Source organism: Thamnophis sirtalis, unplaced genomic scaffold, assembly GCF_051295495.1.
Source record: "Thamnophis sirtalis isolate CommonGarterSnake01/CBP01778 unplaced genomic scaffold, rThaSir2_p1.2 scaffold_3, whole genome shotgun sequence".
Taxonomy (NCBI): domain Eukaryota; kingdom Metazoa; phylum Chordata; class Lepidosauria; order Squamata; family Natricidae; genus Thamnophis; species Thamnophis sirtalis.
In genome coordinates, this window is record NW_028261383.1 from 158956363 (window position 1) to 158984347 (window position 27985).

General features: G+C 42.5%; 1 protein-coding gene across 3 annotated transcripts; it reads right to left on the bottom strand.

Moving 5' to 3' along the window:
* Positions 1 to 2907: 2907 nt before the first annotated feature.
* Positions 2908 to 27780, bottom strand: DTX3 (deltex E3 ubiquitin ligase 3). 3 transcript variants are annotated; one of them, XM_087710587.1, is made up of 6 exons: positions 27482 to 27780; positions 17354 to 17428; positions 16293 to 16416; positions 12959 to 13692; positions 6845 to 7062; positions 2908 to 5118 (listed from the first exon to the last, which is right to left on the bottom strand). In XM_087710587.1, the coding sequence occupies exons 4-6, from the start codon at positions 13670 to 13672 to the stop codon at positions 5043 to 5045; spliced, it is 1008 nt and encodes a 335-aa protein (XP_087566713.1). In that variant the 5' UTR covers positions 13673 to 13692; positions 16293 to 16416; positions 17354 to 17428; positions 27482 to 27780; the 3' UTR covers positions 2908 to 5042. The 3 variants fall into 3 exon arrangements, with proteins under 3 accessions (XP_087566713.1, XP_013921073.1, XP_087566714.1); XM_014065598.2 differs by lacking the exon at positions 16293 to 16416; XM_087710588.1 differs by lacking the exons at positions 16293 to 16416; positions 17354 to 17428; positions 27482 to 27780 and adding an exon at positions 17078 to 17287.
* Between the last annotated feature and the right edge of the window lie 205 nt (positions 27781 to 27985).

Genomic DNA, 27985 nt, shown 5'->3' on the forward strand with positions numbered 1-27985 from the left:
ACTTGAAACCTTCTCCGCCAGCTTTTCTATTATCAACTGTGCTTGTGGGAGCTGGCAGGGAGCATGGCAATCACAAATAAATTTACACCATTGACATGTAGGAAGTTGGCAGGGAGGGTTGAAAATTACCATCACATGACTACAGCTGATTGTGAGAGTAGTGTGGTGTGGCATCACCGAAGGGTCATGAACTTCGGACGTATTCTGTAAGTTAGCCCGTTTGAGTTAAGTTGAACAAAATTGGTATAACACTCCATTTTGCCCAACTGATGTTTACAAAGAGACAAACGTTTTAGTAGACTATCCACCACGCCTTATGAAAGTGTTCCTTCACGTTTCCCTGATTACAATTCGGTTTCTTTAGAACAGTGTTTCTCAACCTTGGCGACTTTAAGTCCCGTGGACTTCAACTCCCAGAATCCCCCAGCCAGCATAGCTGGCTGGGGAATTCTGGGAGTTGAAGTCCACAGGACTTAAAGTCGCCAAGGTTGAGAAACACTGCTTTAGAACCTAAATGTTTTGTTAAAAGCAGCATGGAGGGGATCATGGAAGTCATTGTACAATACCTGCTTCCCATCCCTTGTTAAGACATAAAAGAATATAAAGCATCCATGAAACAAATTGGACGGCTCGCCTCTTCTTATCCTGCTCTACGTAAGTTATATACATTAGTGTACCTACTTGGTAGGCCTGTGACTGACTTCCTGGAATAGGCACCATAGAGTAAATATATATAGGATTATGCTTGCTCAACTGAAGTGTTATGGGCTTCTTTGAGTTGAGCTCTACTTCTGTTGGGTTTCAGACACATATTTGTGTAGCTTTATTGACAAAGCAGAAATGATTTGCAACTGTCTTTCTCTGATACATGTTTTCAAGCCAGCTAACAGTCTGGGGTTTCTAATGGACTTTCATACTTGGTTACTGGCCCTACTTAGCTTCTCAAGATCAAGCAGACAAGGCTTCAATCTGGATGCCAACCTTTGCCTGCCTCTACAGCTCTGTCCTTGCCATCAGACCTGCTGATCTAATAAAATTTAAGATAATCAGACAAAATTAACTGGGATCAAGCGTGGACAGGTTCAGTGCAAGAGGCAAAAGCCTATTCCTACTGAATCCCCTACATTAAAAGGTTCAAATTCAAATGAATAATAAGTTGTGCAAATATGTAGATGCAGAAGTGGTCAATGCACAAATGTAGCAAGAAAGAGAAGTATACATTTCAAAACAGGAAATGGGATGGAGCAACCACTGAAAGAGAAGGATGTGGCAGCTAAATTTTAGCACAGAAATACCATCCCTGAGACTGCATATCCATTCAGCAGTATGGCAATTGCAGAGCTGAAAGATCCCACAGGAGAGTATTGGCTGTCTGAATAATCAAGTCAGTGATCCTCTCCCATGTTTGTCCAATGAAAATGTACTTGTTTTCTGTCATTCCCAACTTTCCTAGTAATTTACCGTTACCTTATAGCTCATAACTTTAAAAAACAAATGGGTGCCAACTAGTGTCAGCTTGGCACCTCTTACATTGCATCTTATTCTCTGGTTTCCCCCCCATCTCAAGATTCGAATGGCCGACCACCTTTCTGGTGTTTGGAAAGGCACTAAAGGCCTTGGTGGCACAAGCCTTTGGTGAGTATTATTGAAGCTCCATTTTCTTTGTCCCATCCAGGTTTGTTTTCTCCGCTATCTATATTGGGGGAGGGGGTTACGTTGGTTTCAAATGTTTTTAGCAGTTTGCAAACCACCCAGAGTCACAAGGAATTGGGCAGCATAAACATTATCATCTTTCAAGCAGCCTAGACCGATGGTTCTCAACCTCTGGTCCACAGACCCCTGGGCGGCCATGAGGTCATCACAGGAGAAACAAAAAGGCTTGAAGAAATGTTATGATTAAACCCTGAGTTAAGTCTTGGGGGTCCGTGGCCAGGATTCGTGGTTGAAAAGGTTGAGAATGACTGGCCTACACCAAAGGTGCCCAAACTTGGCAACTTTAAGACTTGTGGACTTTAACTCCCACAATTCTTCAGCCAGGCTGGAAAATTCTGGGAGTTGAAGTCCACAAGTCTTAAAGTTGCCAAGTTTGGGCACCCTGGCCTAGACTATCTGCAGCATCCATAGAGTGGGGATGTGGAGTCAAAATAGGCAAGATGGCAGACACAGCAAGGCAATCCAAGTCGCACTCCTTTATAAACAACTGTGCAGCCTGCTTCTTTAAGATCTAAAAGTGTTTAAGATGCTGGATAAGGAAAGAAAATTAAAACCAAGACATTCTGAACAAGTGCAAGAGGCAATGTTTTCCTGTAATAATTTCTGCTCTGGTTCAATAGTTCAGGTTTTCCTTCACTTCAGCAGATACATCTTATCATACCAATAAACTGCACATTAATAAAAGCAGGCTTCTGAACTCAAGTTTCAGAGAACTGGGGAACGCAGAAAATCGCCAAAAGAATTCCTGCTTCAAATTGGCAATTCCCTATAACACAACACCTAAAATGGATTGGTACATACCTACTCATAGGTTATTAAGCCAGATTTCTTTGCATAGTGGGAGAAGGCTGTATTTTGTCTGGTTTCCTTTTTCCACCCTTTTGTTAGAAGTCAGCTGATATACCCACAGTGAAAAGGAAAGAAATATCTTTGCTGGCTGGCTGATTTTCATGAGGAAAAAATGCCATTCCCAAGACTCCCTTCTGATGATGGTTCTGACAATTATCTAATGCAGTTTTAACAATTGGGGTTACAATTTCCTTTCTCTCCCCCCCCCTTCCCGGGCCCTTCCCTCCCTGTTCATTGTGCCCTTCGGTTCACATTCCATCATTTCAAACTGTAAACTCCTTTGAATAAATAGGTGGAAATATGTAAACCACAAACACGCATTCCACAAAGATGAGAACAAGTGGCACATGTTCAGTTACTCTTTTTTAAAACAGCAAAAGAAAGCCCCGTTGTCCAAACTGTGCGTTCGTGGGAAGCTCTCACCAATACGAGACAAACTGAGTATTAGAAGTCATCTCTGCCAGAGGAGACACGCTTACAGTTAGCCGAGAGACATTTCCCTCCCTCCCCCTCCCACAAAACACTCAACAACAGGTAGGCGCCCAGAGTCAGGAGCATTACAGACCCACCAGAGATTTAAGAGAAGGGCTGGCTAAGATCCCAGTAAGACTAGTTGTCCCAAGTGGAAAGGCTGGAATAATTATAGGAGAGTCGATATGCCAGCTGAGAAGCCTATGAATACACAAGGGGTGGTCCCATGAGGTGGCTGATCCTCCTCTCCAAGGAGAACACTTGAATTGTGGCCTCTCTGTCCGGAATCAAGAAGCTTCTTGTTTGTTTTAGCTGGTATGTCCCAACGTTTCAAGAAAGTTCAACCGAGTTGGCCTTGATAACAGATCCTGAAGAAAAAGTAGCACAGGAGTGCATGAGCGAGGCGGGAACGCCCGAGCTCCACAATTCATCAGTCAGAAGTTGGGGATGGGTGTACATCTGAACACCAAGTAAGGAACGGTGTGCAAAGTCCAAGCCCTGCCTCTGGCTTCAGTACCCATGCTCTTCAGTCACTCTGATCCCATCCCAAATCACATACAACACCCCATTTATGGTCCCATTTCCCATTCACTTGACGTTAACCCTAGACACTGTACACTCTAGGTTGCAACGATCCGTGGCATCTGGGTGGGGAGGTGGTCAATAAAGGCAGGAGGGCAGTTGCAACAGTGCAACTGAAGCTCCACCCCTTTTGTACATGTGATGTCACATGCATGCTCGAAAGGGGTGGGGTTTCAATTGTGCTGCTACAGCTGCCTCTTTTGACCACCACCACCCCTCCTCTACACCTGCTACTATCATGAATGCTACTCTGCACATGTTCTTTGCTCAATTATATCCCATTTCTAACAGTCCCATTCTCAAAGTGGTTAGCACTTTGGGAAAAACGAGAAAGGAACTTGAGGTTAGGGAGGAACTGAAATAAGAGAGCTCACTGGTTTCAACCATATTTGGGAATCAAGCTCAGAATATGAACCCTCCCTCCCTCCCACTTGAAGCATAAAACAAGAGTGGACCAATAAGGTTGAGCAAAAGGGTTCCACAACTGGAGTATGGCCTCTTGCAGAGATACATTGGGAGAAGTCCTTTCCTCTATTTCCCACCCACCTTTTCTCTAAATGCATTGGGCAATTTGTCACTCACTTGGACCTAGTCCATTAAGGACAAATATCATAGGAGCACTCGGAGAGAGATAGCTATATTTTAATACCAAAGAAGAACTGGAAGTGAGGATTTCCAAATGCTCTCACAATCCATGTCTTAACTCCAACAGAAATAACTTTGATTGAGAGAAAACTCTGAAAAAAAGAGAATGTGGGGAAGCAAACTGGAGAAAAAGGAAGGTTTGGCTTCTCCAATCGATATGAAACTCCTGTCTCATATTTTTTTTAAAAAAAAAGAAGGGGAAAAAAATATGAAATCACTCTTGGACTTACCACTTGATCATATCTATTTTATCCTCAAGAGCCAAAGTATTGAGGTGGTGAATTCTGGAGTTTGCAGCTTCAGATTTTAAATCTTGGTGGTGCATATATATATATATTTATCATTCAGTAAAAAAAGAAAAAAAACAAACCTCTGCATGAAGTAAACTAGCACATTGAAAAGAGAGGCTCAGTAGAGGTACCTATGATATGTTTGCTACTCAATGCAGGGACAGGCCATTTTTGTTTGTTTTTCTCTTTTTTCCCCCCCAAAAGCAAATCATTCAGCATGACGGCCCTCTTGATACAACTATTTTGAATGAGTCCTAAATTCCATCGTCTTTCTTTTGCATCACTCACTCTCATGCCTCATGTCTTTGTTCTCCAGTTCCTCAAACAATCAATTACATAAAAAATGTCAATTTCAGCCCCAAAGCTCAAGCTTTGTTCTCTGGATTAAGATCATGTGATAGATAGTTGGCTCCGACGAATGACGGAGCTCCCTCCGCAAGAGCGGAGTTCGGCAGTAACAAGAAGCCATTCCTGGGCACGTGGCAATAGAGATCAGTCATTGGTGATACCCTTGGCTCGTAGTTCCTCTTGCACCCGAGCAAGATATGTAGGATCTGGGTACCCAAACCTGGGGGGAAAAAAGACAAAAGGTTTATGAGTTTACCCTTCTTGACCTAAACTCTGGCAGTTTAAGTTACCCCAAAGTGGCTTAACTTGGGATTCTCTGAAAGCTTCAGGAAAAATTAAATGAACAACCTCCCTTTATTAAAATACTTAACCAGCCTCTGCTGGCTCCCCTTCCCTCAAATGGGTGAAGGCTTCTGGATCTGTTCTAGGCTGTGAACCCATTAACCCAAGAGGCACAAAAGAGCTGATTGGTGTGAAACAAGTGCATATGCCAGAGCAATTTTCCTTGAAATTATGATTTCTTTTTCTTTTTTCATGAAATTATGATTTCTGTGTATGCTGGTTGTTTCCTCTTCTAGAAGATGTTATCCTACAGTAGGTAAACATTTTATAGATCAGTGTTTCTCAACCTTTGCAACACTGAGATGTGTGGATCTCAATTCCTAGAATTCTTAACAACTGTGCTCTGGATCCTGCTGCATACTGGTTTCTCGCCAAAAAAAAAAAAAAACTGATGTGAAAAATGGTTCCCCTAGAAGGATACCCACAGTCAGATACTTCTGCAGGTTGATAGAGAAAAAGCTTAGTTGGTGCATCAATCATGTAGCTGGTCTATGCAAAAAAATAATAATCAAGGCTCAGTTCATGCAAAAGTTCATAATGCAACGATGGCTAATCAAAACTTTCTTTAGCACCAGGCACCCAAAATATATTGAAAAGAATCCAATGCAAAGCAAAACAATTTAAATAAACAGAACAATGTAACAATGATGGGTTAGAATGAGTTCTCATTTCCTTTTAGTCACTAAGGTCAGTTCATAAAATCTCTCAGCTTAATCTATCTCAGAAGGCTGCTGCAAAGATAAATACACAGGCAACAAATTTATATGCCACAATGATCAACTTGAAGTGCAAATGAAGTAGTGGTGGGTTTCGGATCCCATTCCAACTGGTACAGTTGGAACGGGCCTGGCGTTGTCCACATGGATGTGCGCAGCGCGTGCATGCTTTGTACCTGCCAGCGATGCCTCTGCAAGCCTCTGCGATGCTCCAAGTGCTCGGCAGAGCATTGTGCAGGTGCTGTATGCGCCATGTGCGTAAGCGCTGAAGGCTTTAAAGGACAGGTAAGGAGCTCGGGCGGGCGGGCCCTCTGGAGCATCGTACCGGAACGGTACCCAGTGCTCCAGGCAGGCTCCAGTACGCCCATACTGGGGCGTACCGCCTGCAACCCACCACTGGAATGAAGGTACATAAATATGCACGCCAAGTTAAAAAAATTCCTGACTGTAACATTTCAAGAAGACATGACATTAGAGCTGTATATTTGAAAAGCTCCTGGTGAGGATAAAAAAAAATTTAGAGAGTCAACATAAATGTCTATTCTGTGAAATTCTTGGTGATATCCAATGATATGACTAAGTTGCTTTCAATTTGTAACCTACTAAGATCAAATAGCATTCTTACTCTGTACTGACTCTGGACTTTGTAGCATGGTACCTTTTAAAAACCTGTTAATGCTATTGTTTGGGTTCTCACAGGACCTTACTGAGTTCCAAGTGGCCTTAAATATCCCTTTGGCAGCCCCTTGATCCAAACCCTCCCCCTTTATTTTATTCCCTCCGCTTCACAACCACAGGCAGCCTTGTGTTTCTCAACCTATGCAACACTGAGATGTGTGGATTTCAATTCCTAGAATTCTTAACAATAGCCAATTGGCAAGCTCTTACAGCTGGGGTCCCCCAGTGCAGTTGGTTTTGTGATGGATGTCGTTCCAGGTGATGACGTTGGCTCGCCCTGTGGTCATGGAGGTCCCAATAGTGAAGGTGAGCCGTTGATCAAAGGCCTTGCGGAAGAGCGCCAGAACCTTGTTGCCTTCAGGGCAGTCAGGTAAGTAAGCCACACGGGTAGTGCCTGGGTAGCGGACGCCAGGATTGGGATGTTCCACCTGCAAGAGAAAGATGAATTTCTGAGGGAAAAAAACCCTTAGCTACAAACAAGAAATGGAGGAGCTGACCTATAGACATGGTGCAGGTGAAATCTCCCAGATCAGGGGTATTAAATTTACGGCGTCATGTTGACATCCTGTGACATATCACGACTTTCCCCTTCGCTAAACCAGAGATGGGCATGGCCTACTAGTATGTGATGCATCCAGCCCACAGGCCGTGAGTTTGACACCCCTGTCCTACACTAACCCCGAGTCAGCGTGCAACAACTTGTTATAGTTGTACCTGGCTGACTACACTCCTTGTTTGTATTGCTATTTTCCCACACACTTCTGCCCTCAAAATATATGGGACCACAACTCTAATTGTACTACCAAAGTCAACATGGTCATCGAATTGGAAAAGGTTGGATTAGGGGCATCTGAGTCTAAAATAGGGGAGTAGCAGGAACAGAAACAACACAAGCTGTTATTCACTTTAATAGCTTTGGTTAAGAGAATGAAATAGAGGAAGGTCTTGCCTCATTTAGAAAAAAAATAGAATCCAATACAATTATGTATAAGTAATTTATAAAAGTGGCTAACTCTAATGAATATACAGTTTTTCCTCAATAAATCAGTCCTCCCTAACTTAATAGGGCAGAAATTTTGGACTACAAGTCCTAATGTCCCCAAATGCTTGATAAAGAGGATATGTGGTTTAGCAAATGTTAAGATTGGATAAGACAGTTGCACTATCAAACTAGCTCTTTTGTTTCCGGTCATATATGGAACAACTCTTCTGATCTTAATCTGAAAGAAATGGAAATATGGATCTTCCATTCTAATAATAATGGTAGATTTATATGCTACAAGTCATGGATAGATTGCAGATTTGTGGAATCTGTTGTTTTCACTCAATTTTAAAGGTCCACCAGCCAGAATCTAGTGGAGAGAAAAAAGAAAGTTGGGGAACTTGTTCTGAGAACCAGTCCTTCTTCATCTGTGATCCCAGGCCTTACTCATTTCAGCCATGTAATTTAGCTTACAGGAGAAAGAATCAAAACAAGTTTTAATGTTACTTTTCTTAATCAGTTGTCAATCCCAAATCTTCCCTATTTAGATCAACATTTCCCCAGAGATTTTTCTATAGATGATCATCCTTCCATAGCTGCAGCTACAATACTGTGCCATATTTAAGCTGTTCAAAGATGAGTGGCTGGAATTGCCTCTGAACATTTTATTCTCTGATGTTACTATATCAACTATCTTCTCCCTTTCTATTCCCTCCCCCCCCCCCCCCCCCCCCCCCCCCCCCCCCGGGGAAAATGGCCATGCAGGACTTCTTGGCTCTCCTCCTCATTTTCCCTTCTCCTCTGCATTCTATGTTCTTATCAAACTGAAAAATCTACAGCTTCATCAATCTACAAAAGCAAACAATTAAAATTCCAATGAGGCCATAGGAATAGAGCTTTTCTGCAAATTTCCCCCAGGGCATGTCCATCTGCTGTTCTTTCTCAAAAGGTATCATCCTGGTAGATGATCTCCTTTGGTCTGCCTCCTGGTCACTTTGTCAAGAGTGGAAAAATATTTTGATTCAAGAACAATAGGCCTAAGCACCCTGGATAATCTTCAAACAAGTTGAACTCAACTTGAATTCAAAGAATATCAAAGATTTAGAAATGTTTTCATAGTAGGAACATCTGGTGGCCAACCTGAAAAACAGCAACTTGGGTATTGGTGACTGGTAGGGCTATTGTCTAGATTGGGAAGTTGAAAAACATCCAGGAGTTGGCAAGCTGTATTAAACTGCTATCAAGAAAGCAGGGGCATGCTTTAAAAACTGGGTCCCACTTGTGGGACACTTGTCATCCCCCCCCCCCGCTATTTCCATCTGGTGTCACTCACGTCACTCACTCTGGAGTCTAATTCCAGAATGTTCATGTGACCTGCGTTTACATACTAAGAGTAAGATAGAAAACTTATTATGAGTAACTTTCCCAATCAGCTCAGCAAGAAAAAAAAAGCTCAGTGAATGCCCTGATGAATCATTTTCATAGTTTCATCCAAGGCAATAACTAAATTTGGTCATGTTTCAACTAATTCTTAATATTAGGGTTTTTTTGTGACAGCGTATATCCTAAATATAGATCCTACTCCTTTTTTAAACTAAAATATTGACTCTACAAAGATTTCCTTATCCTCCAGCAGAATCCCATGACATTTGACAGCAAGAATATTATGGCTTAAGTGGAGGTATTTCTTCTGCAAAGAGATCATTTGAATCTAGGCCATTTGCATGGCTTTTTTAAACTGTAGAGAAGCTAGTGCGGATTCCAGGGATCCTTTCAAATGATTTTGCAGGCTCAAGAAGCTTCAGGCTTGAATCGCCCCACTACCTAACAAATCCTTCCGGCAATTCCAGGAATTTTGAAGAAGAGTTGGCAATATGGAATGTAGGCCACTGAGCATCTTTAGTTCCCGGCAGATTTATTTCTTACCTGGATGTCACACCTTTTCTTCCCAGAGCTGAAGGTGGCAAGCCTGCTGTGCTTTTCCCCTTCTCCCACCCGGCCATTTTGTTCTCGCAACTACCTGCTTTTGTGAAGAGGACATGACTGTCCCAGAATCACCTAGGGAGTGCTCAGCCTGAGTTTTTTCAGTCCTAATCTGACGCAGACATCACTATGCCCCACCAGCTTTCATAAAAAGCTTTCACATCTTTTTTTATTTGCACACAAGAGAGTCTCCCCCCTCCTCCCACCTGCCAACCATAAATTTCCGGCCTCTGGTTTTCAATTTGTCTCCTTTTACTTACAGAAGACTCTAAAAGCATCAGGCAAACATCAGTGTTAGCAAAATGGCACCTTTTATTTCCTGATACCTAAATGCTCCCTCCATTTACTCTTCGCTGATACTGCTCTCCTTCAAGAAGGGCAAATCATTGACAAACAAGGAAATATTTTCCCCCACAACTCATGCTTCCTTCACCCTTGGATATGCACCGTTTTTCTAGAGAGGTCCAAAAACCTCAGCAAAGCCAGGATTAAAAAATTCTACATTTTAAAAAAATTAAGATTATATCAACTAAAAAATATCAATATTAATAATTGTCATCAGTTTGGTTAACCTACGGCATGTTAAATATTACCATTTTTAAAGGAACCAGATTGTGCATGCTAGGACACTAGACCAGCCAGTTTAGTCTAATGGTTAAAGCCACAGGCTCCAAACTGGGAGATGGTGAGTTCTAATCTCATCTTAGCCATGAAGGCCAGCTGGATGACCTTGGGCCAGTCTTTCTCTCTCTCTCTCTGCCCAGTTCACCTCAGAGGGCTGTTGTTACTGGAAAAATAGGAGGAAGGTGTGTTGGATTTGTTCACCACCTTATTTGTAAAAATAATAAAGGCGAGATATAAATAAATGAATAAAAATAAAACTAAGGTTTTTTTTGCCAATTTTCATTTCACTAGTCCTCACAAAGAACCAGTAAATAAAATATCCTTCATGGATTCTTTTAAGTGACTTCAGTGAAGTCAGACAGTGACTTTCCTTGGCTAATCGTAAAAAACAAAAAAACAAAAACCTAAACAAGCTCGGATCTGATTAATTCTGAGATGGGAAATCCCAAGGAAATCTCACCTCTGTAGGCTAAACTAGGAAACTGGGGAAAAAATGCAGAAAAAGCACTTCCATATACTGTATGTTGCAAAAAACAAAACAAAACCACCCAGTCATGAATCCCCTCTATTTTATTTTAATCTGTTACATTATTTTCCACAATTAATGCCTACAGATTTAGAGTCTTTGGGAAGACATGAAAGGATGGCTTAAAGACCCACTCTTGAATTGTATCATGTTTTAATGCGATCTTAGCCAACCTGCCGCCTGCCTCTCAGTGTTGAGATTACAGTACAATTCTCAAAATCCTCAGCCAGCATGGCCAGTTGACCACCTCCTTACAAGTCTAGTCAGAACAAAATGCCATCGCATTTAATCTGCTTCCTCTCAATGGGATGGCAAGAACGTAGGCCAATAATCATTGGACTCATTGGTAAGGAACCTTGAAGGCTTCTAGTCCAACTCTCTATCCTGGGCAAAAATCCTCAGATCAAGCCAGTTAAATGGTTTTCCAACCTTTGTTTGATGGAGTACTCACGACTCTGGGAGCCAGGCTGTTCAATGGCTTAGCATTTGATAATAATTAATAGTCATAGTCAGGAAATTCCACCTTATTTCAAGTTTGGATCTCTCGCTATAAAACTTCTACCCACTGGCTTATCTTATCTTATCCTCAGATGCTCTGGAAAATAAATCCATATACTCTGATCTGTGACATTCCTTCATGTTTTGGAAGATTGTTATCAAGTCTCCCTTTATCCTTCTCTTCCGTAAGCTAAACATACCAAGATTCTTTAACCATTCTTTAGCCTTCAAGTCACTCACCATCTGTGTCTTTCTGTGCACTTTACATTGTCTTGTATTAGGGTGACCAAAACTGGACACAGCATTCCAGTTACGGTCTGTTCAGTGCAATACGGAGCAGAACTATCACTTCCTGTTAGCTCAACATTTTATTTCTGTTGTTGTGGTCCAAGATTGCACTGACCCTTTTGGTAGCTGCAGCACACTGGTGGCTTATGCTTGGTCTGTGATGCAGCAAAATGCTCAGAACCTTCTCGCAAGCACCACTGCCAAGCCAAGAACAGTCTATCTTCTATCTGGGCATCTACTTTTTCCTACCTAAGGGCAGAACCTTACATTTGTCAACACTGAATACCATTTTGTTGGATAAGGTCCAATTTTGAAGTCATGTATCCTAAAGAAGGTGGCCAACGTTAATTTACATACCTAACAAAAATCCTACTCTAAGATTCAGCCCAATACCATTCCTGAATTCATTCTTTTCAAGCCATCCCCACCGCACACACAAGTAGACACTTACCCTTTACTCCTATTTTTGGGGTAGGAATAAAAACACTGTACTTGAGGATGCCACAGTGACGGAAACTTGTCCTGACAACGTATGTTCTCTCCTGCAGCTTGTAAGTCATAATAAATTTCTATGTAGAGCAGGAATTTAAAGTAAACAGACCTGATACTACAGATGACCTGCCAGTTTTCCTTTGGGGGAGGGGACAGAATTAGGCCAGAGAGGATGAGACTGAATACTTCAGCCTTTTTTGTTTACATGAGATGGAATTGAGTAGTTAAAATGGGTGCTCCTATGCCTTGGAGAGATTTAATGTCCTCATTTCCTCTCTTAAAAACAAACATTTCTGTCTTCCCAATGTTCCCAATGCCCACTGGTGGCACACAACCCTTGCATTGCCATAAAAACCTGGTGTCATTCTGGTAATCCTGCTATATATGTCCAACTCCATTTTTGATAAGAGATTTCCAGCCATCTGTGACAGGGCCATTTTTTCCTCTCAATTCTCTCCCTATCTTTTGCTTTCTCCAGTTTGGTGCCAACCCATTAGGTCCAATGCTGGGGAAATAGAGAACAGCAGCTCCTAATGCCATATGCAGCCTTTGGCCTCATCTGAAAAACTTTCATGAAATAAAGTAACTCAGCCTCAAGTTAGAGGTGTAGCCTGCTGCTTAGAAAGAAGAGAAGGGGGTGTCATAAAGAGATTTTAAAAAGGGTGAGTCCTAACTGGTTTTTTGCTGTCATCCCACCTGTTGCTCACTTTAGTTCCAATGTTTCCTCAAACAAGTTCCCTAAGAGGGAACACAGTCCTTAAAAGCGAGAAAGGATTCCTGCTTCTGACTTTGGCCTAGCTAGTTCTGCATGGGAGCTGAGGGCTCTGGGAGATGTAGTCTTAGCACAGTTGGAAGCTTCCAGAACAGGGAAGTTGACCCTGTAAAGACCATTTCTAAACAACAGAAAGAGGAAAGGAGGAAACCAACTTACTCCTTGTATGCCAGGTGGAAAGACATACTGGATTATGATGGTGCCGTATTTCTCATAACCAGGAAGCAGAAGACTTGAATCCTTGGAGACTAGCATGCGTCCATTCTCCGGCTGGTTCCCTACCAGCTGCCCGTAGAAACGCCCACACATTGGGCAGGCTTTCTTGACCTGCAAGGCCCGGGTGATGCAGTCCTCACAGAAGGAGTGCTTGCATTTCTCCAAAGTCTTAATGTTCTGGATCTCCCCCAAACAAATGGGGCACTGGCTGTCCTGTTCCTCCTCCCCTCCCCTTGAGCAGCTGGCCATCCCTCCACTGCCACCTACTACTCTTGGCCCAGAGGTCTGCTGCCCTCGGGATATCAAGGCAGCTCCTCGACGGTGGAGCTCTACAGCTCCGTGTTCCCGGCTCTTCTCCATCAAGGCCATGCAGCCCATCAGCTCACTCTGACGCTGAGCCTTCTTCAATTCCTTCTCTGTTTCCTTGAGCAGTGCTTTGAGAGCCTTACGAGCCAGGTAGAGGCCATTACTTGGTCCATGGGCAGGCATGGTAATCTGCAGCACATAGATCTCGGATGTCTCACCATCGATCAAGACACCAACTTTATTCTCCTCTTTCAACTTGACCAGTTTGGCAGGACTTTCCTTGGTCAGGAAGTCCCAGACGTGCTTATTTACCGTGAGCCTATTTTTAGTGGTGCCTCCACAAGCGGCCATCCTGGATAAAACAAATGATACTGAAAAGAGAGAGAGAGAGAGAGAGAGAAAGAAAGAAAAAGATAATCAAAGATACAGAAGAGGCTCCAGGCTGAAGTACAGATGGATACACTTGGGTTACTTCATCTCTATTGGCTAGAAGAGTCAAAGACTTGGATGGTTTCGTTGTTTTGGGAGGAAATATTTTTGCTTTTATTGAGCATCGCAAGCCCATTATCAAATCCTGAACCATTTAGAACTCAGACTGCTTGGATTCAGTATGTCCATCCTACATAATCAAGTGTTCATATGCCCTTCTGCCTAACTCCTAAAACACTTGAAGAAAGCACAAATCTAAGAGGCCAAGGAAAAGTGACTCTGATCAACCAGGAAGGTATTGACCTCCAAACTATACATTCTGGATTAAGTTGGTCTAGGTCCATGATGGCACACATGCCCAAAGTGGCACACAAAGCCATGTTGCCCGACATGCATAGCCTTGCCTGTTTGCCTTTCAAGTTTCTGGCATGCATGCACGTGTGATGATCAGCTGTCCTTTCACCAGTGCTGAAAACTGGTGTGCGCATGTGCGCCGGCCAGTTGACCGTTGGGCGCGCATATATGCTAGAACCCAGAAGTTTGGCTTTTCCAGAGCTTGGCTCCAACGAGCGTGTACACGCAGAACGTTTCTGTGTGACCTTTTTGGCACTGGGTCCCAAAATGGTGGATCTCTAATCCTACCCATTTGAAAATCCTAATTTGGCCAAAACAGATTTGTGATTCCATTTTATTATTAAGGTGGGTGAAATAGGACCAAAAAGAATAATCTATTTGAATTTATTTATCTGATATTAATCTATCTGAATTTCTAAGTAGACTAACAAATGGCTCATTATCAACTGCAAGAATGGCTTTTTAAAAATAAACCAGAGGATTGTGTGTATATGAGCAGAATCAGAATTACCATACCTGCTTCTAGCATTGGAGGGAAGAAAAAAACTGTATTAACACAATTGCTAATTGTGCGAATGTCACCTTATCTTCTTTGGCCCAAGCAGTAAAATTCTTGAGCATAGACTTATACTGCATGACTGGCAAACTTCGGGAATCTGGATATTGCTAAACTTATCATTCCTAGTGTCCCTTGTTATTGGCTTTCTAGACCCAGTTTGTTAAGGTTAGGGTTAGTTCAGTAACATCTAGAGGGCAAGTTTCCTACAAGACTGAGAAGCCAGTTGTGAACATCTGAATGGGCTTAACTGAAAGACCAATCTAGTCTTGCATAATATGGATTCTTTCCTCTTTCATCACCTTATACACTCCTCTGCATATATATACACAGAGGATAATTAACAATTGACCAGAAATCTAATTTATACCTGGTCAATCCTAGTATACCTAGTTGAGTAGTCAATAACAAAGTGCTTTCCAAAATCTTGAACAAAAATCTCTAGATATTTTTCTTAGGCAGATTTCCAAAATGCAAACCTGGAATTTTATTTTATTTTTGAATGCAAAGCATGGATGCTACTGAGCTACATTCTCTTACAAGATGGTGGGTTAAGCATAAAGCTCTTGCATTTTACCTGGACTGCCAGAAATTCCTGCACTTGTAAGCAATCGGTGGGAAATCTATGAATGTTTTGAGTTTAAACCTCAGCGTACAAGGCAGAAAATCAGTCCATCTCTCATTTCAACTATCTTTCAAGATAAAAGTATATTTTCAAATAATTAAAGTGTAAACATTGTTGTACAAAAAATATCTAAAATAAGGAGCATCTCCGAGGATCACCTAAAACCAAAAGAAATCTACAACCAGACTGTATATTACAAAATTTTGCCCCTGAGCCAGTATTTTGCAAGAGACTTTGGGACATCTTAGTAGAACACTGCAAGTAATCAGAGCCCACTAGCAGCCCATGAGTAAAAGGAAAGAAAAAAAAAGAATTAAAAGCCTCTGGGGAGGTATAGTCTAAGACAGGAGCCTGGGGAGATTAATAGATGAAAGCCTAATTGGGCTGAGTAAAAGAGATACAGTAGATGCAACATAATCAAGGGGCTTAGTAAAATCCCAAATGTTTGCCTTTTGGAGACAAGTTCCAAAGAGTTCAGTGAGCCTTATACAATAGTTACTAAGCTTCTATTAAGGGAATCCTTTTTTTTAAAAGCTGATCCTTTACACTAAGTATTTACTTTTCAAGCATATGTGTTGGTATTTCTTTATTATTTATTAAATTTATATGTTGCCCATCTCACTATCCAAAGCTATTTTAGGGATTCTTATCTACAAATGACTTAAACAGCTGAAGTACCAAATAGCAAAACATGTCCTTTTTTATGGCACATAGGTAATGCTGGAATCCACCTCCACTTTGCATAAACAGCATACAGCTCTGAGATTTCCTGTTGGTTCCCTATCCAAATGCTAAGCAACCCTGACCCTCTGAACCTGCCAACTCTTGCCTAAACAAATTAATGAAAATTCACCCTATTGATAGCACTGAGTTTTCATGGCTGGGCATTAGTTCTGTAAGTTTTTCCAAATAGCTAATTGCTACGAAATGCAGATGGGAAAGCATTCTGTCCTGCTCCTATATGTCCCTAGAGACACCTGGCTGGGGAAATAAAATTCAGTACTAACCTGAGCAGATCACTTTTCAGCTTCAAGTGGCTCTTTTTTCCGCTCCCAACAAGACACCAAGCTACACCCTAGCCCGGCAGCTATACATGATGTAAGGGCTTTATTACAACCTTGGGAAACTACCCTAAAACGATTGCATGGACAATGTCAAAAGTTACAATTTACAGCAGACATATTTTTTGCATGATTACACTAATTTACCTGAAGTCCTTCAGGCAAGGGGTGGGAGTGGGGATTTTAAATTTGCATTAAAATACTATGTTAATTACTAGCTACACAGAATCCTCCCCCCTTTCCTTGTACTTTCTGAATCTGGGGATTTCTGAGAATAATTTCCCTTCCAACGGTGACTTAGAATAACTTTATGGTCACTTTAAACGCATACTAACTGACATGCATTAAAACGAAATTTCGTTGCATACAGCTCTCAAACGGTCATCTTTATGTTATCAAAAACTCCTCCTAGTAATGGTTATTTAAAAAGCAACCAGGGCAGACTTTTTAAAGACACAAAAATAAATTAATTTTGCTCCCAGAATATTCTGGTAGATACAAAATTTGGAATCAACACTCCCCACCCACCCCAATCCTTGTCCAACTGGGTATGGAAACCAATCGCCTTGCCAGGGCCAGCTATGCGGGGAGGGTGAGGGTGTTTAGGGTCTGTGGAAACGCCAGCTGTCCCCTATAAAGAAGGGAAAGGACGCAACGCCACAAAAGCAGATGCACCAGGCCTCTGGAGGGGGAGCTGAAAAGCTTGCTCGTCGTCGCCTTAAAATTCCTACCTAAGATAAGCGGGAGCCTTCTAAAGACGAGCGACGACGATGCCCCAGCAATAGAAGAAAGGGACCGGCTTCCTCCTCCAGTCTCCAGGCGTAAACGCTCCGGGGATGTGGCAAAGAAGGCTCGCTACTCTCGGAGCGCAAACCCTTCCCAAGGAGGAGCAGGAGCAGCGGGCGGAGCGAGAGGGCGAGCGTTCCCCGCTCGGGCGACAAAAGAGCCACCCAACCCCGCCGCGCGTCACCTTTGGAGAGGGCGCGACGCCCACCGCAATACCGTACCTGGGGAGCCCATGAGAGAAGCTGGGATCGAAGACCGGCCGGATGTGGGAGTTCAGCTGAGCTGCGAATCAGAAACTGCAAAAGGGAGAAGAGAGGAGGCGGGTTAAATCGAGGCTGTGCCGAGGAGGAGGCGGCGCGGGGAGGGGGAGGAGGGAGCAAGAGGGCGTGCGTATATTTATAGTTGGCGCGGAGGAGCTCTGCTGTGGGAATCCGGGTGCAACCCTTCGCCCAAAGATGCCTGTTTTCGGCTTTTTCCTCCCGCGTTGTGGAGTCCTTGGAGTACCCTCGTTGGGGAAATGAAACGTCTGCAACCACCAAGCTCTGAGAGCACCAAGGGCCCTCACAGCTCAATCCTGAGTTGTAAATATTGCCTCCGATTGGCGCTTTTCCCGAGTGTGAGCGAAGAGACTAGGCCAGTGTTTCTCAACCTTGGTGACTTTAAGTCCTGTGGACTTCAACTCCCAGAATCCCCCAGCCAGCTGTGCTGGCTGGGGGATTCTGGGAGTTGAGGTCCACAGGACTTAAAGTCATCAAGGTTGAGAAACAGTGGACTAGGCATTGCCCTAAAGGGGGGGGGGGATGTTCCCCTTTTCCTGTTTCCATGTAACACAGTAAATGCTATCGAGTTCAAGGTAGCTCGTGCCTGGTAAAAAGCTACATTAGCTAACACTGAATCGGGCATGCTAAATAGATGGCTTCATTGACCCCCTTGGGCTGGCTGGATCTGTGTAGGAATATGGACTTAAATCCAAGCACTTTCAGTCCGGTTTTATCCTCCTACAATATTTCTCTTCAAGCTTCTCCAGGAGGCTATGGAACTAATAACAACTAGCATTGCAATAAGTACGTCGGAATGGAGCCAAATACTCTTGGCCATCTCTTCCACATCTGTTTTCATTCTGTGTAACTCAAGGCAAGGTTTTTGAATGAAGCAGGACTAAGCCAGGAGGTCACGGCTGACTCAAAGTTAATGTGTTGGAATTCATACTAGCCAATCAGAGAGAATCAGATATAATTCTGATTCCTTGAATAAGCCATAATTAGACTTACTCATTGCACTGCATTAAACCATGATTTATAGATCACGGTGGCTGAGTTCACACCGCACCATGCTAAATTAAAACCAAATGGGTGATCTAATCATAGCAGATGTTGGCTTTCATGTACCCATGACTCCTCTTTCCAATAAGTGGGCATTTTTATGAAGGAAGTTTCCACAGAAAATCTGTTGTTTTTTAATTTGGGAATTAAGTAAAAGTTACCAAATGTGTTCATGATGCCAAATGTTTGGATAGTGTATGATTGGTATATTACAAAGAAGCAACAAAGAGCTCCACACAATCTCTTTAAATTGGGGAGTGGCACATGGGATTCAGTGAAAGACATTTATAGTGCAAAAGTAAAGCAGTGCTTCCTGATACAATAAACTTTCTAATTATACATAGCTGGATGCTGACGGGGTATAAGCTAGTCCTGACTGGCCCAAAAAATCTTAAGAGTCAAGGTAAACAACTGGATGCAAAGTTTAAATGTGTGTGTGTTTACCATGAACAGGGCAAATTCCTTGTTTTCATCAGGAAAGCAACTGAAAATAAGGTGAAAACAATAGGACATGGTAAAACCGTATACAGTTTTAGTTGCCAGATTTCTAAATTGGGAGTGTAGGCCTGGTGGGGGAGGAAACCAACCAGTTCTTCTATGAGAAAGGATTGTAAATTCTTTTTAAGGACTGGGGGGAAAAAATGGGAAGGAGGCATATTGCTAAAATTTGTCAACCATGCAATTGTGCAAGCTGTGGATGGGAACCACTTTGCTCCCTCTCACATTAAATTAAAAGCCAGTCAGCTAATGATTCAGAAGGGGCAAAATTGGGGAGGGTTAAAAGCAAAGTACTTCAGAGGGAACAAAGGTTTCCAATCCAAACCTCGAATGTTGAAGAGCATCTTGTGGCCACTCACATAGCACCATATTCTCATCAAGGATTGAGTTGTTCCAGAAATAGTTATTATAGTGGGTGCAACCAGTCACAAGACAACTATTTTTTTAGACTGAAAACTTGACACTTTGCTCCTTGCTACCCCCACAGCCTCCAAGGATGTTCCCTAGTGATTCTGATGTAGTATACTTGCCACCCTCTCTCCTTTTTCTTCCTTAGCACATGGGTACTCTTCCAAGAAAACACAGGACAGTAGCAGATTTCCATCATTTAACCAGAGCATTCTTATAAATAAAGATAAGCTGGTGCTTTGATTTCCAGAATGCACTTCCTGTCCAATGGAAAGAGTCCATTAAAAGCTAAGGCAGGGAGGCTAGTGGGATTCGAGAGTAGTCTTGGGCGTCACATCACGGTTTCAAATTCCAGCCTTTGGAAATTTTAGTCGCCCACCTGGCTTTTTGGGTAAATTCATGAAGAATTAATTTCATCAGTGGTTACCAATCGGAATGACTGTAAATGTCCTTCATAGGTAGCATCAGAGGCAGTGTTGTCTCAATATGCCAGCCGTAATTCGCCTTTATGAGAAGAAACTGCCAAACTGATCGAGCAATAGCTGCTCTTACGATTTTAATTTGCAAACTGAAACCTATAATGCAAACAGAATGTCTCTCTACAAATCCTTTTTCTGCTCTGATGAGAAGTAGAATGGTATGGAAAGCAAACACAGCACAAAAAGGCCCTGCATAGATGTGACTATACCAGTGTTTCTCAACCTTGGCAACTTGAAGCTGTCTGGACTTCAACTCCCAGAATTCCCCAGCCAGCATTCGCTGGCTGGGGAATTCTGGGAGTTGAAGTCCAGACAGCTTCAAGTTGCCAAGGTTGAGAAACACTGGACTATACTGTGGATCCTATAGAATCCTCCACAAGTTGCTTGCATGTGTTAATGCAAACGCATCTCCTTCATTGGGTACCTTGATAGTGGGAAACAGTCAGGGAAAACAGCCATGTTACTATATAGACTCAGAAAAACAATTTCATCTGCTGACATCCTTCCCAGGGCTTCTCTTCATTCCTTTACTGGGTGTTCTAAAACAGGGGTCTCCAACCTTGCACTGGCTGAGGAATTCTGGGAGTTGAAGTCCACAAGTCGTAAAGTTGCCAAGGTTGTAGACCCCTGTTCTAAAATACCACACCATCTTATGATGACCCTCCAGGGAATTTGCTCCTGGCCACAATACTCTCAAAGCCCTTTTCATGGCTGCCTGATCAATATCACTTCTCAGAATTTAGGATTTGGGCATCTCCAAGTCAAATGAAGTTTGGATTGCAGGAGGTAAGATGGAACAAGAGTGATTCGCTCAACAACAAAGCAACTTACATGGTGAAATTGCATATCTCTGGATGCCTTTGGGCCTATACTCGGTATAAGTTCAGGAGTGTCAAAACCCCATGTGATATTAAATCCTGACAAATAGGTTAATATAACTTACTGGTTTGTATAGTGATTAAATCCAGCTTCTCTAATTTGGCACTGTTCTGATGTGTTTTATTATAGAGGCCTGTCAGCTTCCCATCAGCATGCCAGGGTGGCAGGGAGGGTGAGAAGTTGCAAGCCAATATATAGTTGGACAGCACTCGATTTGGGAAAGCTGGTCATAAATAATTAAAGGGCTCTAATTACTGGACAAGAATTTAGGCCAAAAGGTAATGGGGGGAGGGGAGTGACTATAAAAAGAAACTGTTCCCTGTTTACCTTGAACCATAAACATAATGAAGAATAAAGAGCTTGTAAAGTATTTTTGGTGGTGTATTATCTAAGAGTGAACGTCTCTTAAATGGCGCTGCTTATGTTGCCTTCACCTGAAGTGGCACCTCCACATAGGTGTTATTTAAGTGCTGAGAATAACTCTTTTATCACCCAGCGTTGTGTTTCAGAGATGGTATTCAACAGTCCAGCCCAATCCAGAATGAGGGAAATTAATTTTAGAGCAGAGAGTGGAAGGCTCTCTTTCTAAGATGACCTTTCCACCATTCCGAAGCACCTCCAGCACTACTTTGTATGCTGCAGGACATTTATAGAGTGACAGATGGATTTCACACGGATGTTTGACCAGCAGATGGCCTTAGTGCATAAGAGCAGCAGGAAGGTGCTGAAAAGGTTCTATGAACAGAAACAGAGGATTAATGGCCCAGTTGGTTGCTGGTTCGGACTAAGAAAGCATATTTGTCACAAGAACTATCATGGGGTTGATCTTGAAAGTTATGGTGCACCACGGGTGTGTATCTATATTCCTTGATCTGAAACTTGCCTCCGGAAGTTGTGGGTGCTCCAACACCGGAAATTTTTAAGTAGAGATTGGACAGCCATTTGTCTGAAATAGTATAGGATATCTGCCTGAATATGGGATTGGACTAGAAGACCTGCAAGGTCTCTTCCAAATCTGTTGTTCTGTTAACTCTCCAGGTGTGTTGGCGTTCAGAAACTCCAGAAATTCTGGAGGCCATCAGATATATTGTTATATGGTATTTAGTCTACCATACAAAGCTGCTGCCAGATAAATGGAATGGCAGCCTAAGATAAATAAGGGCTAATAATAAAAGCCTGAGTCTCTGACTGGCTATGCGAATTTCACTAAATGAAAACCAAATATAATTTAGCGTAATGTGCACAGCCATTCAACGTCTCAGTCCTAACAGTTGGGTATGGACAGCTGTGTAACCAAGTCAATTAAAAACTTAGAACTGTTTTTTGTACAACATGTTAAACTGGCTAATGCTTACTTTAGTAAGTTTTTGTGGGTCAGCATATAGGTAGTCCTCAACTTACAACAGTTTGTTTAGTGACCGTTCAAAGTTACAACAGCACTGAAAAATGTGATTTATGACTGTTTTTCCGCAGTTTGCAGCATCCTTATGATCATGTGTTTAAAATTCAGATGCTTGGCAACTGGTTCATATTTACGACTGTTGCTCTGTCCCAAGGTCATGTGATCCCTTTTTATGACTTGACAAGCAAATTCAAGGGAAGCCAGATTCACTTAACAACTAGGTTACTAATTTATCAACTGCAGTAATTCACTTAACAACTGTGGCAAGAAAAGTCATAAAATGGGGCCAAGCTCACTTAACAAATGTCTCACTTAACAACAAAAATATTGGGCTCAATTGTAGTCATACCTGTGTTATGTAAATCCAGAAAATAGTTAACTCAATAGCCCAGATAAACGGTGAGAAAACCCAGTCATTCTGTTGCTTAAACATAGCCAGCTTACTTTGTAAACTATGATTTATAATTTAGCAAATTAAGCAAATAGTATTATTCAGTAGACTATAGTTCAGCAAACCATAGCTTAAATCTTCGTATAAATCTAGTCGCTCACTAGAGTTCATCCTAAAATGAATCTCAACATGGCTTAAGCAAAGTCTGGAAAATACTTTGGTGGCAGAGGCACCTTCTCCATATATGCAAATATGGACAATTGTAGGGGGCACATAACAATGTCATTGAATAAATGCCAGAACTTATATATAACAGGAAACAGATATGTAACTGTGGCTCTTACATGGTGATGTTACCACGCCTGGGATATCATTTTGGCATGGCTGTGGTTTATTTCAATTGCTGCTAAAGTTTGGCATTTTTCAAATATTCTCCTTGGGGTAGAATGTATTCTCACCTTGTACAATTTGTTTGGGATGGCAGATCACTGCTTATATTCTTATAAATGCTGCAAAAATGTTCCTAGTAATTACAAATATATAATTCATTATTTGAACAATGATAAGCAGATACTGTACTGTATATGTGGTCATCCACATGGGAATTGATTGCAAAATGGTTTAACATCTTTAAAAGCTAGTACTATCTATCTATCTATCTATCTATCTATCTATCTATCTATCTATCTATCTATCTATCTATCATCTATCTATCTATCTATCTATCTATCTATCTATCTATCTATCTAGCTAGCTAGCTAGCTAGCTAGATAGCTAGCTAGCTAGCTAGCTAGCTAGCTATCATCTATCTAAGGTGGCTTGCTGCCAGTTCGGCCCGGACACTTCTCTGCATGTGCACACCTGAACCGGTAGTAGAAAAATTACTTCAGATATATTTATACACATACATACATACATACATACATACATACATACATACATACATTCATTCATTCATTCATTCATTCATTCATTCATTCATAGCAGTCAAATGTCAAAAAAGTCAAGATGGTGACTGTGACAATCAAGCCCCAATCTCTTTTTACATAGTCTTGTGTTTGATATTTGCAAAGCAGGTGGAGACTACAACTGTGGAACCGTAGCTGCTATTTTGACTATTTTGACTTTGCACTGTGAATGCCCCAATCCATAATCTGAGCCCGGCTTCACGAATTTCAACAAAGAGAAACATACCAATTAATCATCTATCAGTTCAGCTATCAGTCTTGACTCCATTTCAAACAGGTTAATCACCTTTTATACTTTTGAAAGATGGCATGTATTTATTTATCCATACAGGAAATCCTGACAAATCAGTTTTAAGAATAGTTGCAAAGGAGCTACATGGATCAATGAGTAGGGAAAAAAAGACAGAAAGAAATGTACAGCCATATTGCTTGGTATCAGGCAAGCATCATTCTCTCTCTCTCTCTCTCTCTCACACACACACACACACGCACACACACTCACACACTACACACACACACACACACACTTCAGGAAGATTTCTAAGAACTTGCCTTGGAATGTAAGACAATCAGCCTAATCCAAAATGTAGTTCCTGTAATTCTCAATCAGCATATTTGTACATATCTCTAACTGCACCACTTAAAAACCAGCCCTATCTAGCTAATGATTAGCACAAAAGGGTAAGGAGTAGAATCCAATGTTTATATAAGTGACATTTAAATAATTCTAGAGGCTGCTGGGTTCCTCAATGAAATCTGAAGTGGGAACATTTATCTGAATGGTAGGTGTTGATTGTTCCCGTCTTGTCATTGCAGTATGCAGCCACAGGAAAATATAAGATGCTTTTCAGCTCTTATGCAGTGGTAATGAAGTTCCTCAAACCTGGCCTGGATGGGGCATCAAAATGTATGCAAATGAAATATGCTGTAGGCAATTTTGGAGATATCAGCATATGTACCTCTTTGTGTGGCATAGAAGTTGATGCTAAAATGGCAGAATAGCTAAAAATAAGATAAACAAAACACAGGCAGACACAAGCCAACAGTTCAAAAAGAAAGAAAGAAAAGGTTTCGGTTGATTCTAAATAACACTTTTTATAAGATATATATATATATATACACATACATACATACATACATACATACATACATACATACATACAGGATGTCCTTTCTGATCTGGTCATACTTGCTCAAAATCAAACCTGCTTTTAGTTCGATTTACTTCCTCTTAAAAATATACAAAATTGTAAACAAATTACAATAGCTAATAAATTAGCCCACAAACATGTTAGCTGGCTGCCTTGTTCATACACTGTTCATACCCTGCATGTCAGCCTATAGAATATATTTCTTCCAGTTTAGCAAAAGCTTTTTTTGATGGAAAACCATTTCATTTGCCGCAAGAGAACGGGTACTTCCAGAGTTAGTTCTGTGCAAACAACTTTGTATATAGAAAAAGACATAGCTTAATCTATTTTACGAATTGCTCAAGAAATGCAAACATTTATACAGCAGATCTTTGACTCAAAAGCAGCTGGATTGTCTTCCATTTTGGAGCTAGACTAAGTCCTAACTCTCCTAGACAGAATTCCTCACCTTGTCATGTACTGAGAGGGCAGCCACTGCATTGTTTTCTTGTCCTGGAAAATCCCTTGTTGTTGCTACCGGATAGTGGGAACAGGAGCAGGCAACAGAGTGGGTGACAAAACATGGTTTGCCAGCTGAGTTATCTCTATATAAAGCTTTCACTAGAGATCAAACAATTCTTCTTTGGTGCTGTAGTACAGGTGCCCTATACTACAAATCCTGGGTCTGTGATATTTGCAACCAAACACTTGAAGGGTATAAAATTGCCTGTGCCCTGGAACAATGCAGTGTCCACTTGTGGAACTAACCTAGACAAATCAGCCGTCAGTCATTTGGATGGGAATGATTCTTTAAAAATAAAGCAGCCTACATGGTCACCTGCATTTGGCAATGAATCCAGTTGTAACAACCCTGTTTCTAAAGCCCTCCGCCTTCCCAGTTCAACTCTACCCCAAGAGAATTTGACAGTGGCCAAACATATAGCTTCTGCTCAGCTACAAAAGGCGTGCATCTCTACACAACAAATGCAACCTCAACTCCAACCGCAAACCTAATTCCTGTCTACAGTATTTCCTCAAATCATCAAGATGGAGGGGAGGGGAGGGCGAGGTGCTAACTCTCCAAAATTCAGTTCCCTTTGTGAGCACATTACAGCCTTTCAGACATAACAAACACCGCCCAGTCAGTGAGAAAGTCCTCAGCTTGGAAATGCAATCTCTGTTTTGTCAAGGAAGAAAAGGAAAATTCAGCAATGCATCTCTTTGCTTTACCCTGGCTAGTTGACCTCTACTCTTATCATCATTAAGCTCTGTTCGCTATTGGACCCTTAACTAAAAGAACAATGTGACCTTGGGCAACACCAGGCCTTTACAATTCAAGGAATCTCACCACCACCACCACCACCACCACAACAACAATAATAATAATGATGATGAAAAATATATTTCAGATCGCATCCCTGAAAGAGAGAAGGCAGGCAAGCTTTTGCATGGCACAGAACCTGTTATTGTATAGTTGGGAATTAATGCAATAGTTGTAGGGAGGTAGAAAAAACATTGATAGGTGGACTATTTGCGACTGGGATAGATGTTAATTCTTTTTTTTAAAAACTATCCCCCCCAACCCTTCAATTTGGGGAGAAAAGCTGCTAGTTACAATAGAAGAGAATATGAATATATGTATGTGTGTTTGTGTGTTTGTATGTATGTATGTATGAATGCATGCATGCATGTCCAGGTTGAACATTGGTAGTCTCTAAGCTTGGCTGTCATTTTACAGGCATTTCAGTAACTTTTTAACTGCATTCAATGCCCAAAAAGATTACACGGTATAGCAATGTAACATCTACAAAATGAAAGCCAAGCTCAGAGACCATCAACCACCAACAAACCTGCCAGATTTTTACAAAGCTATTCAATAGCAGCAATGAAAGCCTAGGCCCAATAGCCTTGGAGTCACAAGGAGAGATGTGGAACAAAGAGAGAAGGAGGGGGCTTGGGATGAGAAACAATGGCTTGAGGAAAAAGGGCCCCTCTGGGGGGGGGGGGGCGAAAAAGCTGTCAATTTCTTTGCCACCTCCTGATCCCAGTCACATCTATATTTTCCTCATCTCCCACACATCCCAGAGATACCTGCCAAAACCCCAACCCCCATTTTCTACGACTTCTCCGCCACCTTCAAGAGCCTCATACGATGCACAGCAGTGGAGGGTGAACATTTTCTCCCATCCCTTAATACAAGGAGAGAAAAGGTGGGCACTTAAGTTCATGCTTGCTTGACCAACAATGCTGCAAAAAATAATCCCTCTACCCTCCTGAAAGAGGGGGGGGGAGCAACCTTTGCTCCCCTGCCAGCTCCCCCGCACGGTTTTAGCAGGCTTGACAGGACTTGACAGGTAGATCCGTAGACATCTGTGGGTAAATCGTTACCTAAAATACCTCGGTTTGTGTGTATGGTGTCTGTGCACGCATTTCCCCTAAAAGTCCTCCCCCACTAAAACAAGCCATCATGCCCCCCCCCTCCATTAACACATAAACCATCCTTTAGGCAACACCCCTGCTGCAAAGCCAGCTGACAACACACAAAGAAGGGACTGACTGCTGCAGCTGCCCTGGCGGTTGCCTGAATATGCAGATGGCCTCTGATCAATGCGCCACATTAGGATGATGATGATGATGATGATGATGATGGCCCCCCTTAAAAAAAAACAAAAAACCCAAAATGAAAAGGAGAGCCATCTGGCCAACCGAGCCAGAAAGCGCGCGGGAGCAAAGCCCACCACCCTCTTTTTGCTCGCGCCCCATTCCCCCCCCCCAACTCTCCGCCTCCTCAGGCTCCCAGACTTTTTTGGGTGGTGGTGGTGGTAAAGGCACCCCTCATTTTGCAACCGGCGCTCCCCAGCACGGCACCCACCATAGCGGAACATCCAAGGGTGGCAGGAACGGTCCGTCCATCGAAACTGCAGCTGCTGCGTGCGAAGACGACGGCGTTGGGAGCAAACAAACAATAAAGGGTGGCGGTGGAAGACGGGACGGGGGTAGGCGAGGGAGGCAACGAGGGCGCCGAGGCTTGAGCAAACGGGGTCCGACGAGGCGACCTATGGCGCGTCCGGGAACGCGTGCCGGTGCCGCCGCTCTGCTCAAGGTCTCCCTCCCTGCCAAGCAGCGGCGGCAGCAGCGGCAGCAGCCATCGCCGGGCGCGTCACGTGGCGCCGCTTGTTGCTGGCATGACGGGCATAGCCATAGCAACCACGCGCCGGGATGGCGGAGGAGCGAGCGCGGGCTACTGTAGGCGACGGGCGAGGAGCGGCGGCGGCTTCGGCTTTCTCTTGGCGCAAAGGATCGCGCCGCTCGCGGTTCCCTCCCCCCCCCACTCCTTTCCCGCGTTCTTCTTGCTTTGGTTGCCATAGGAGAGGGT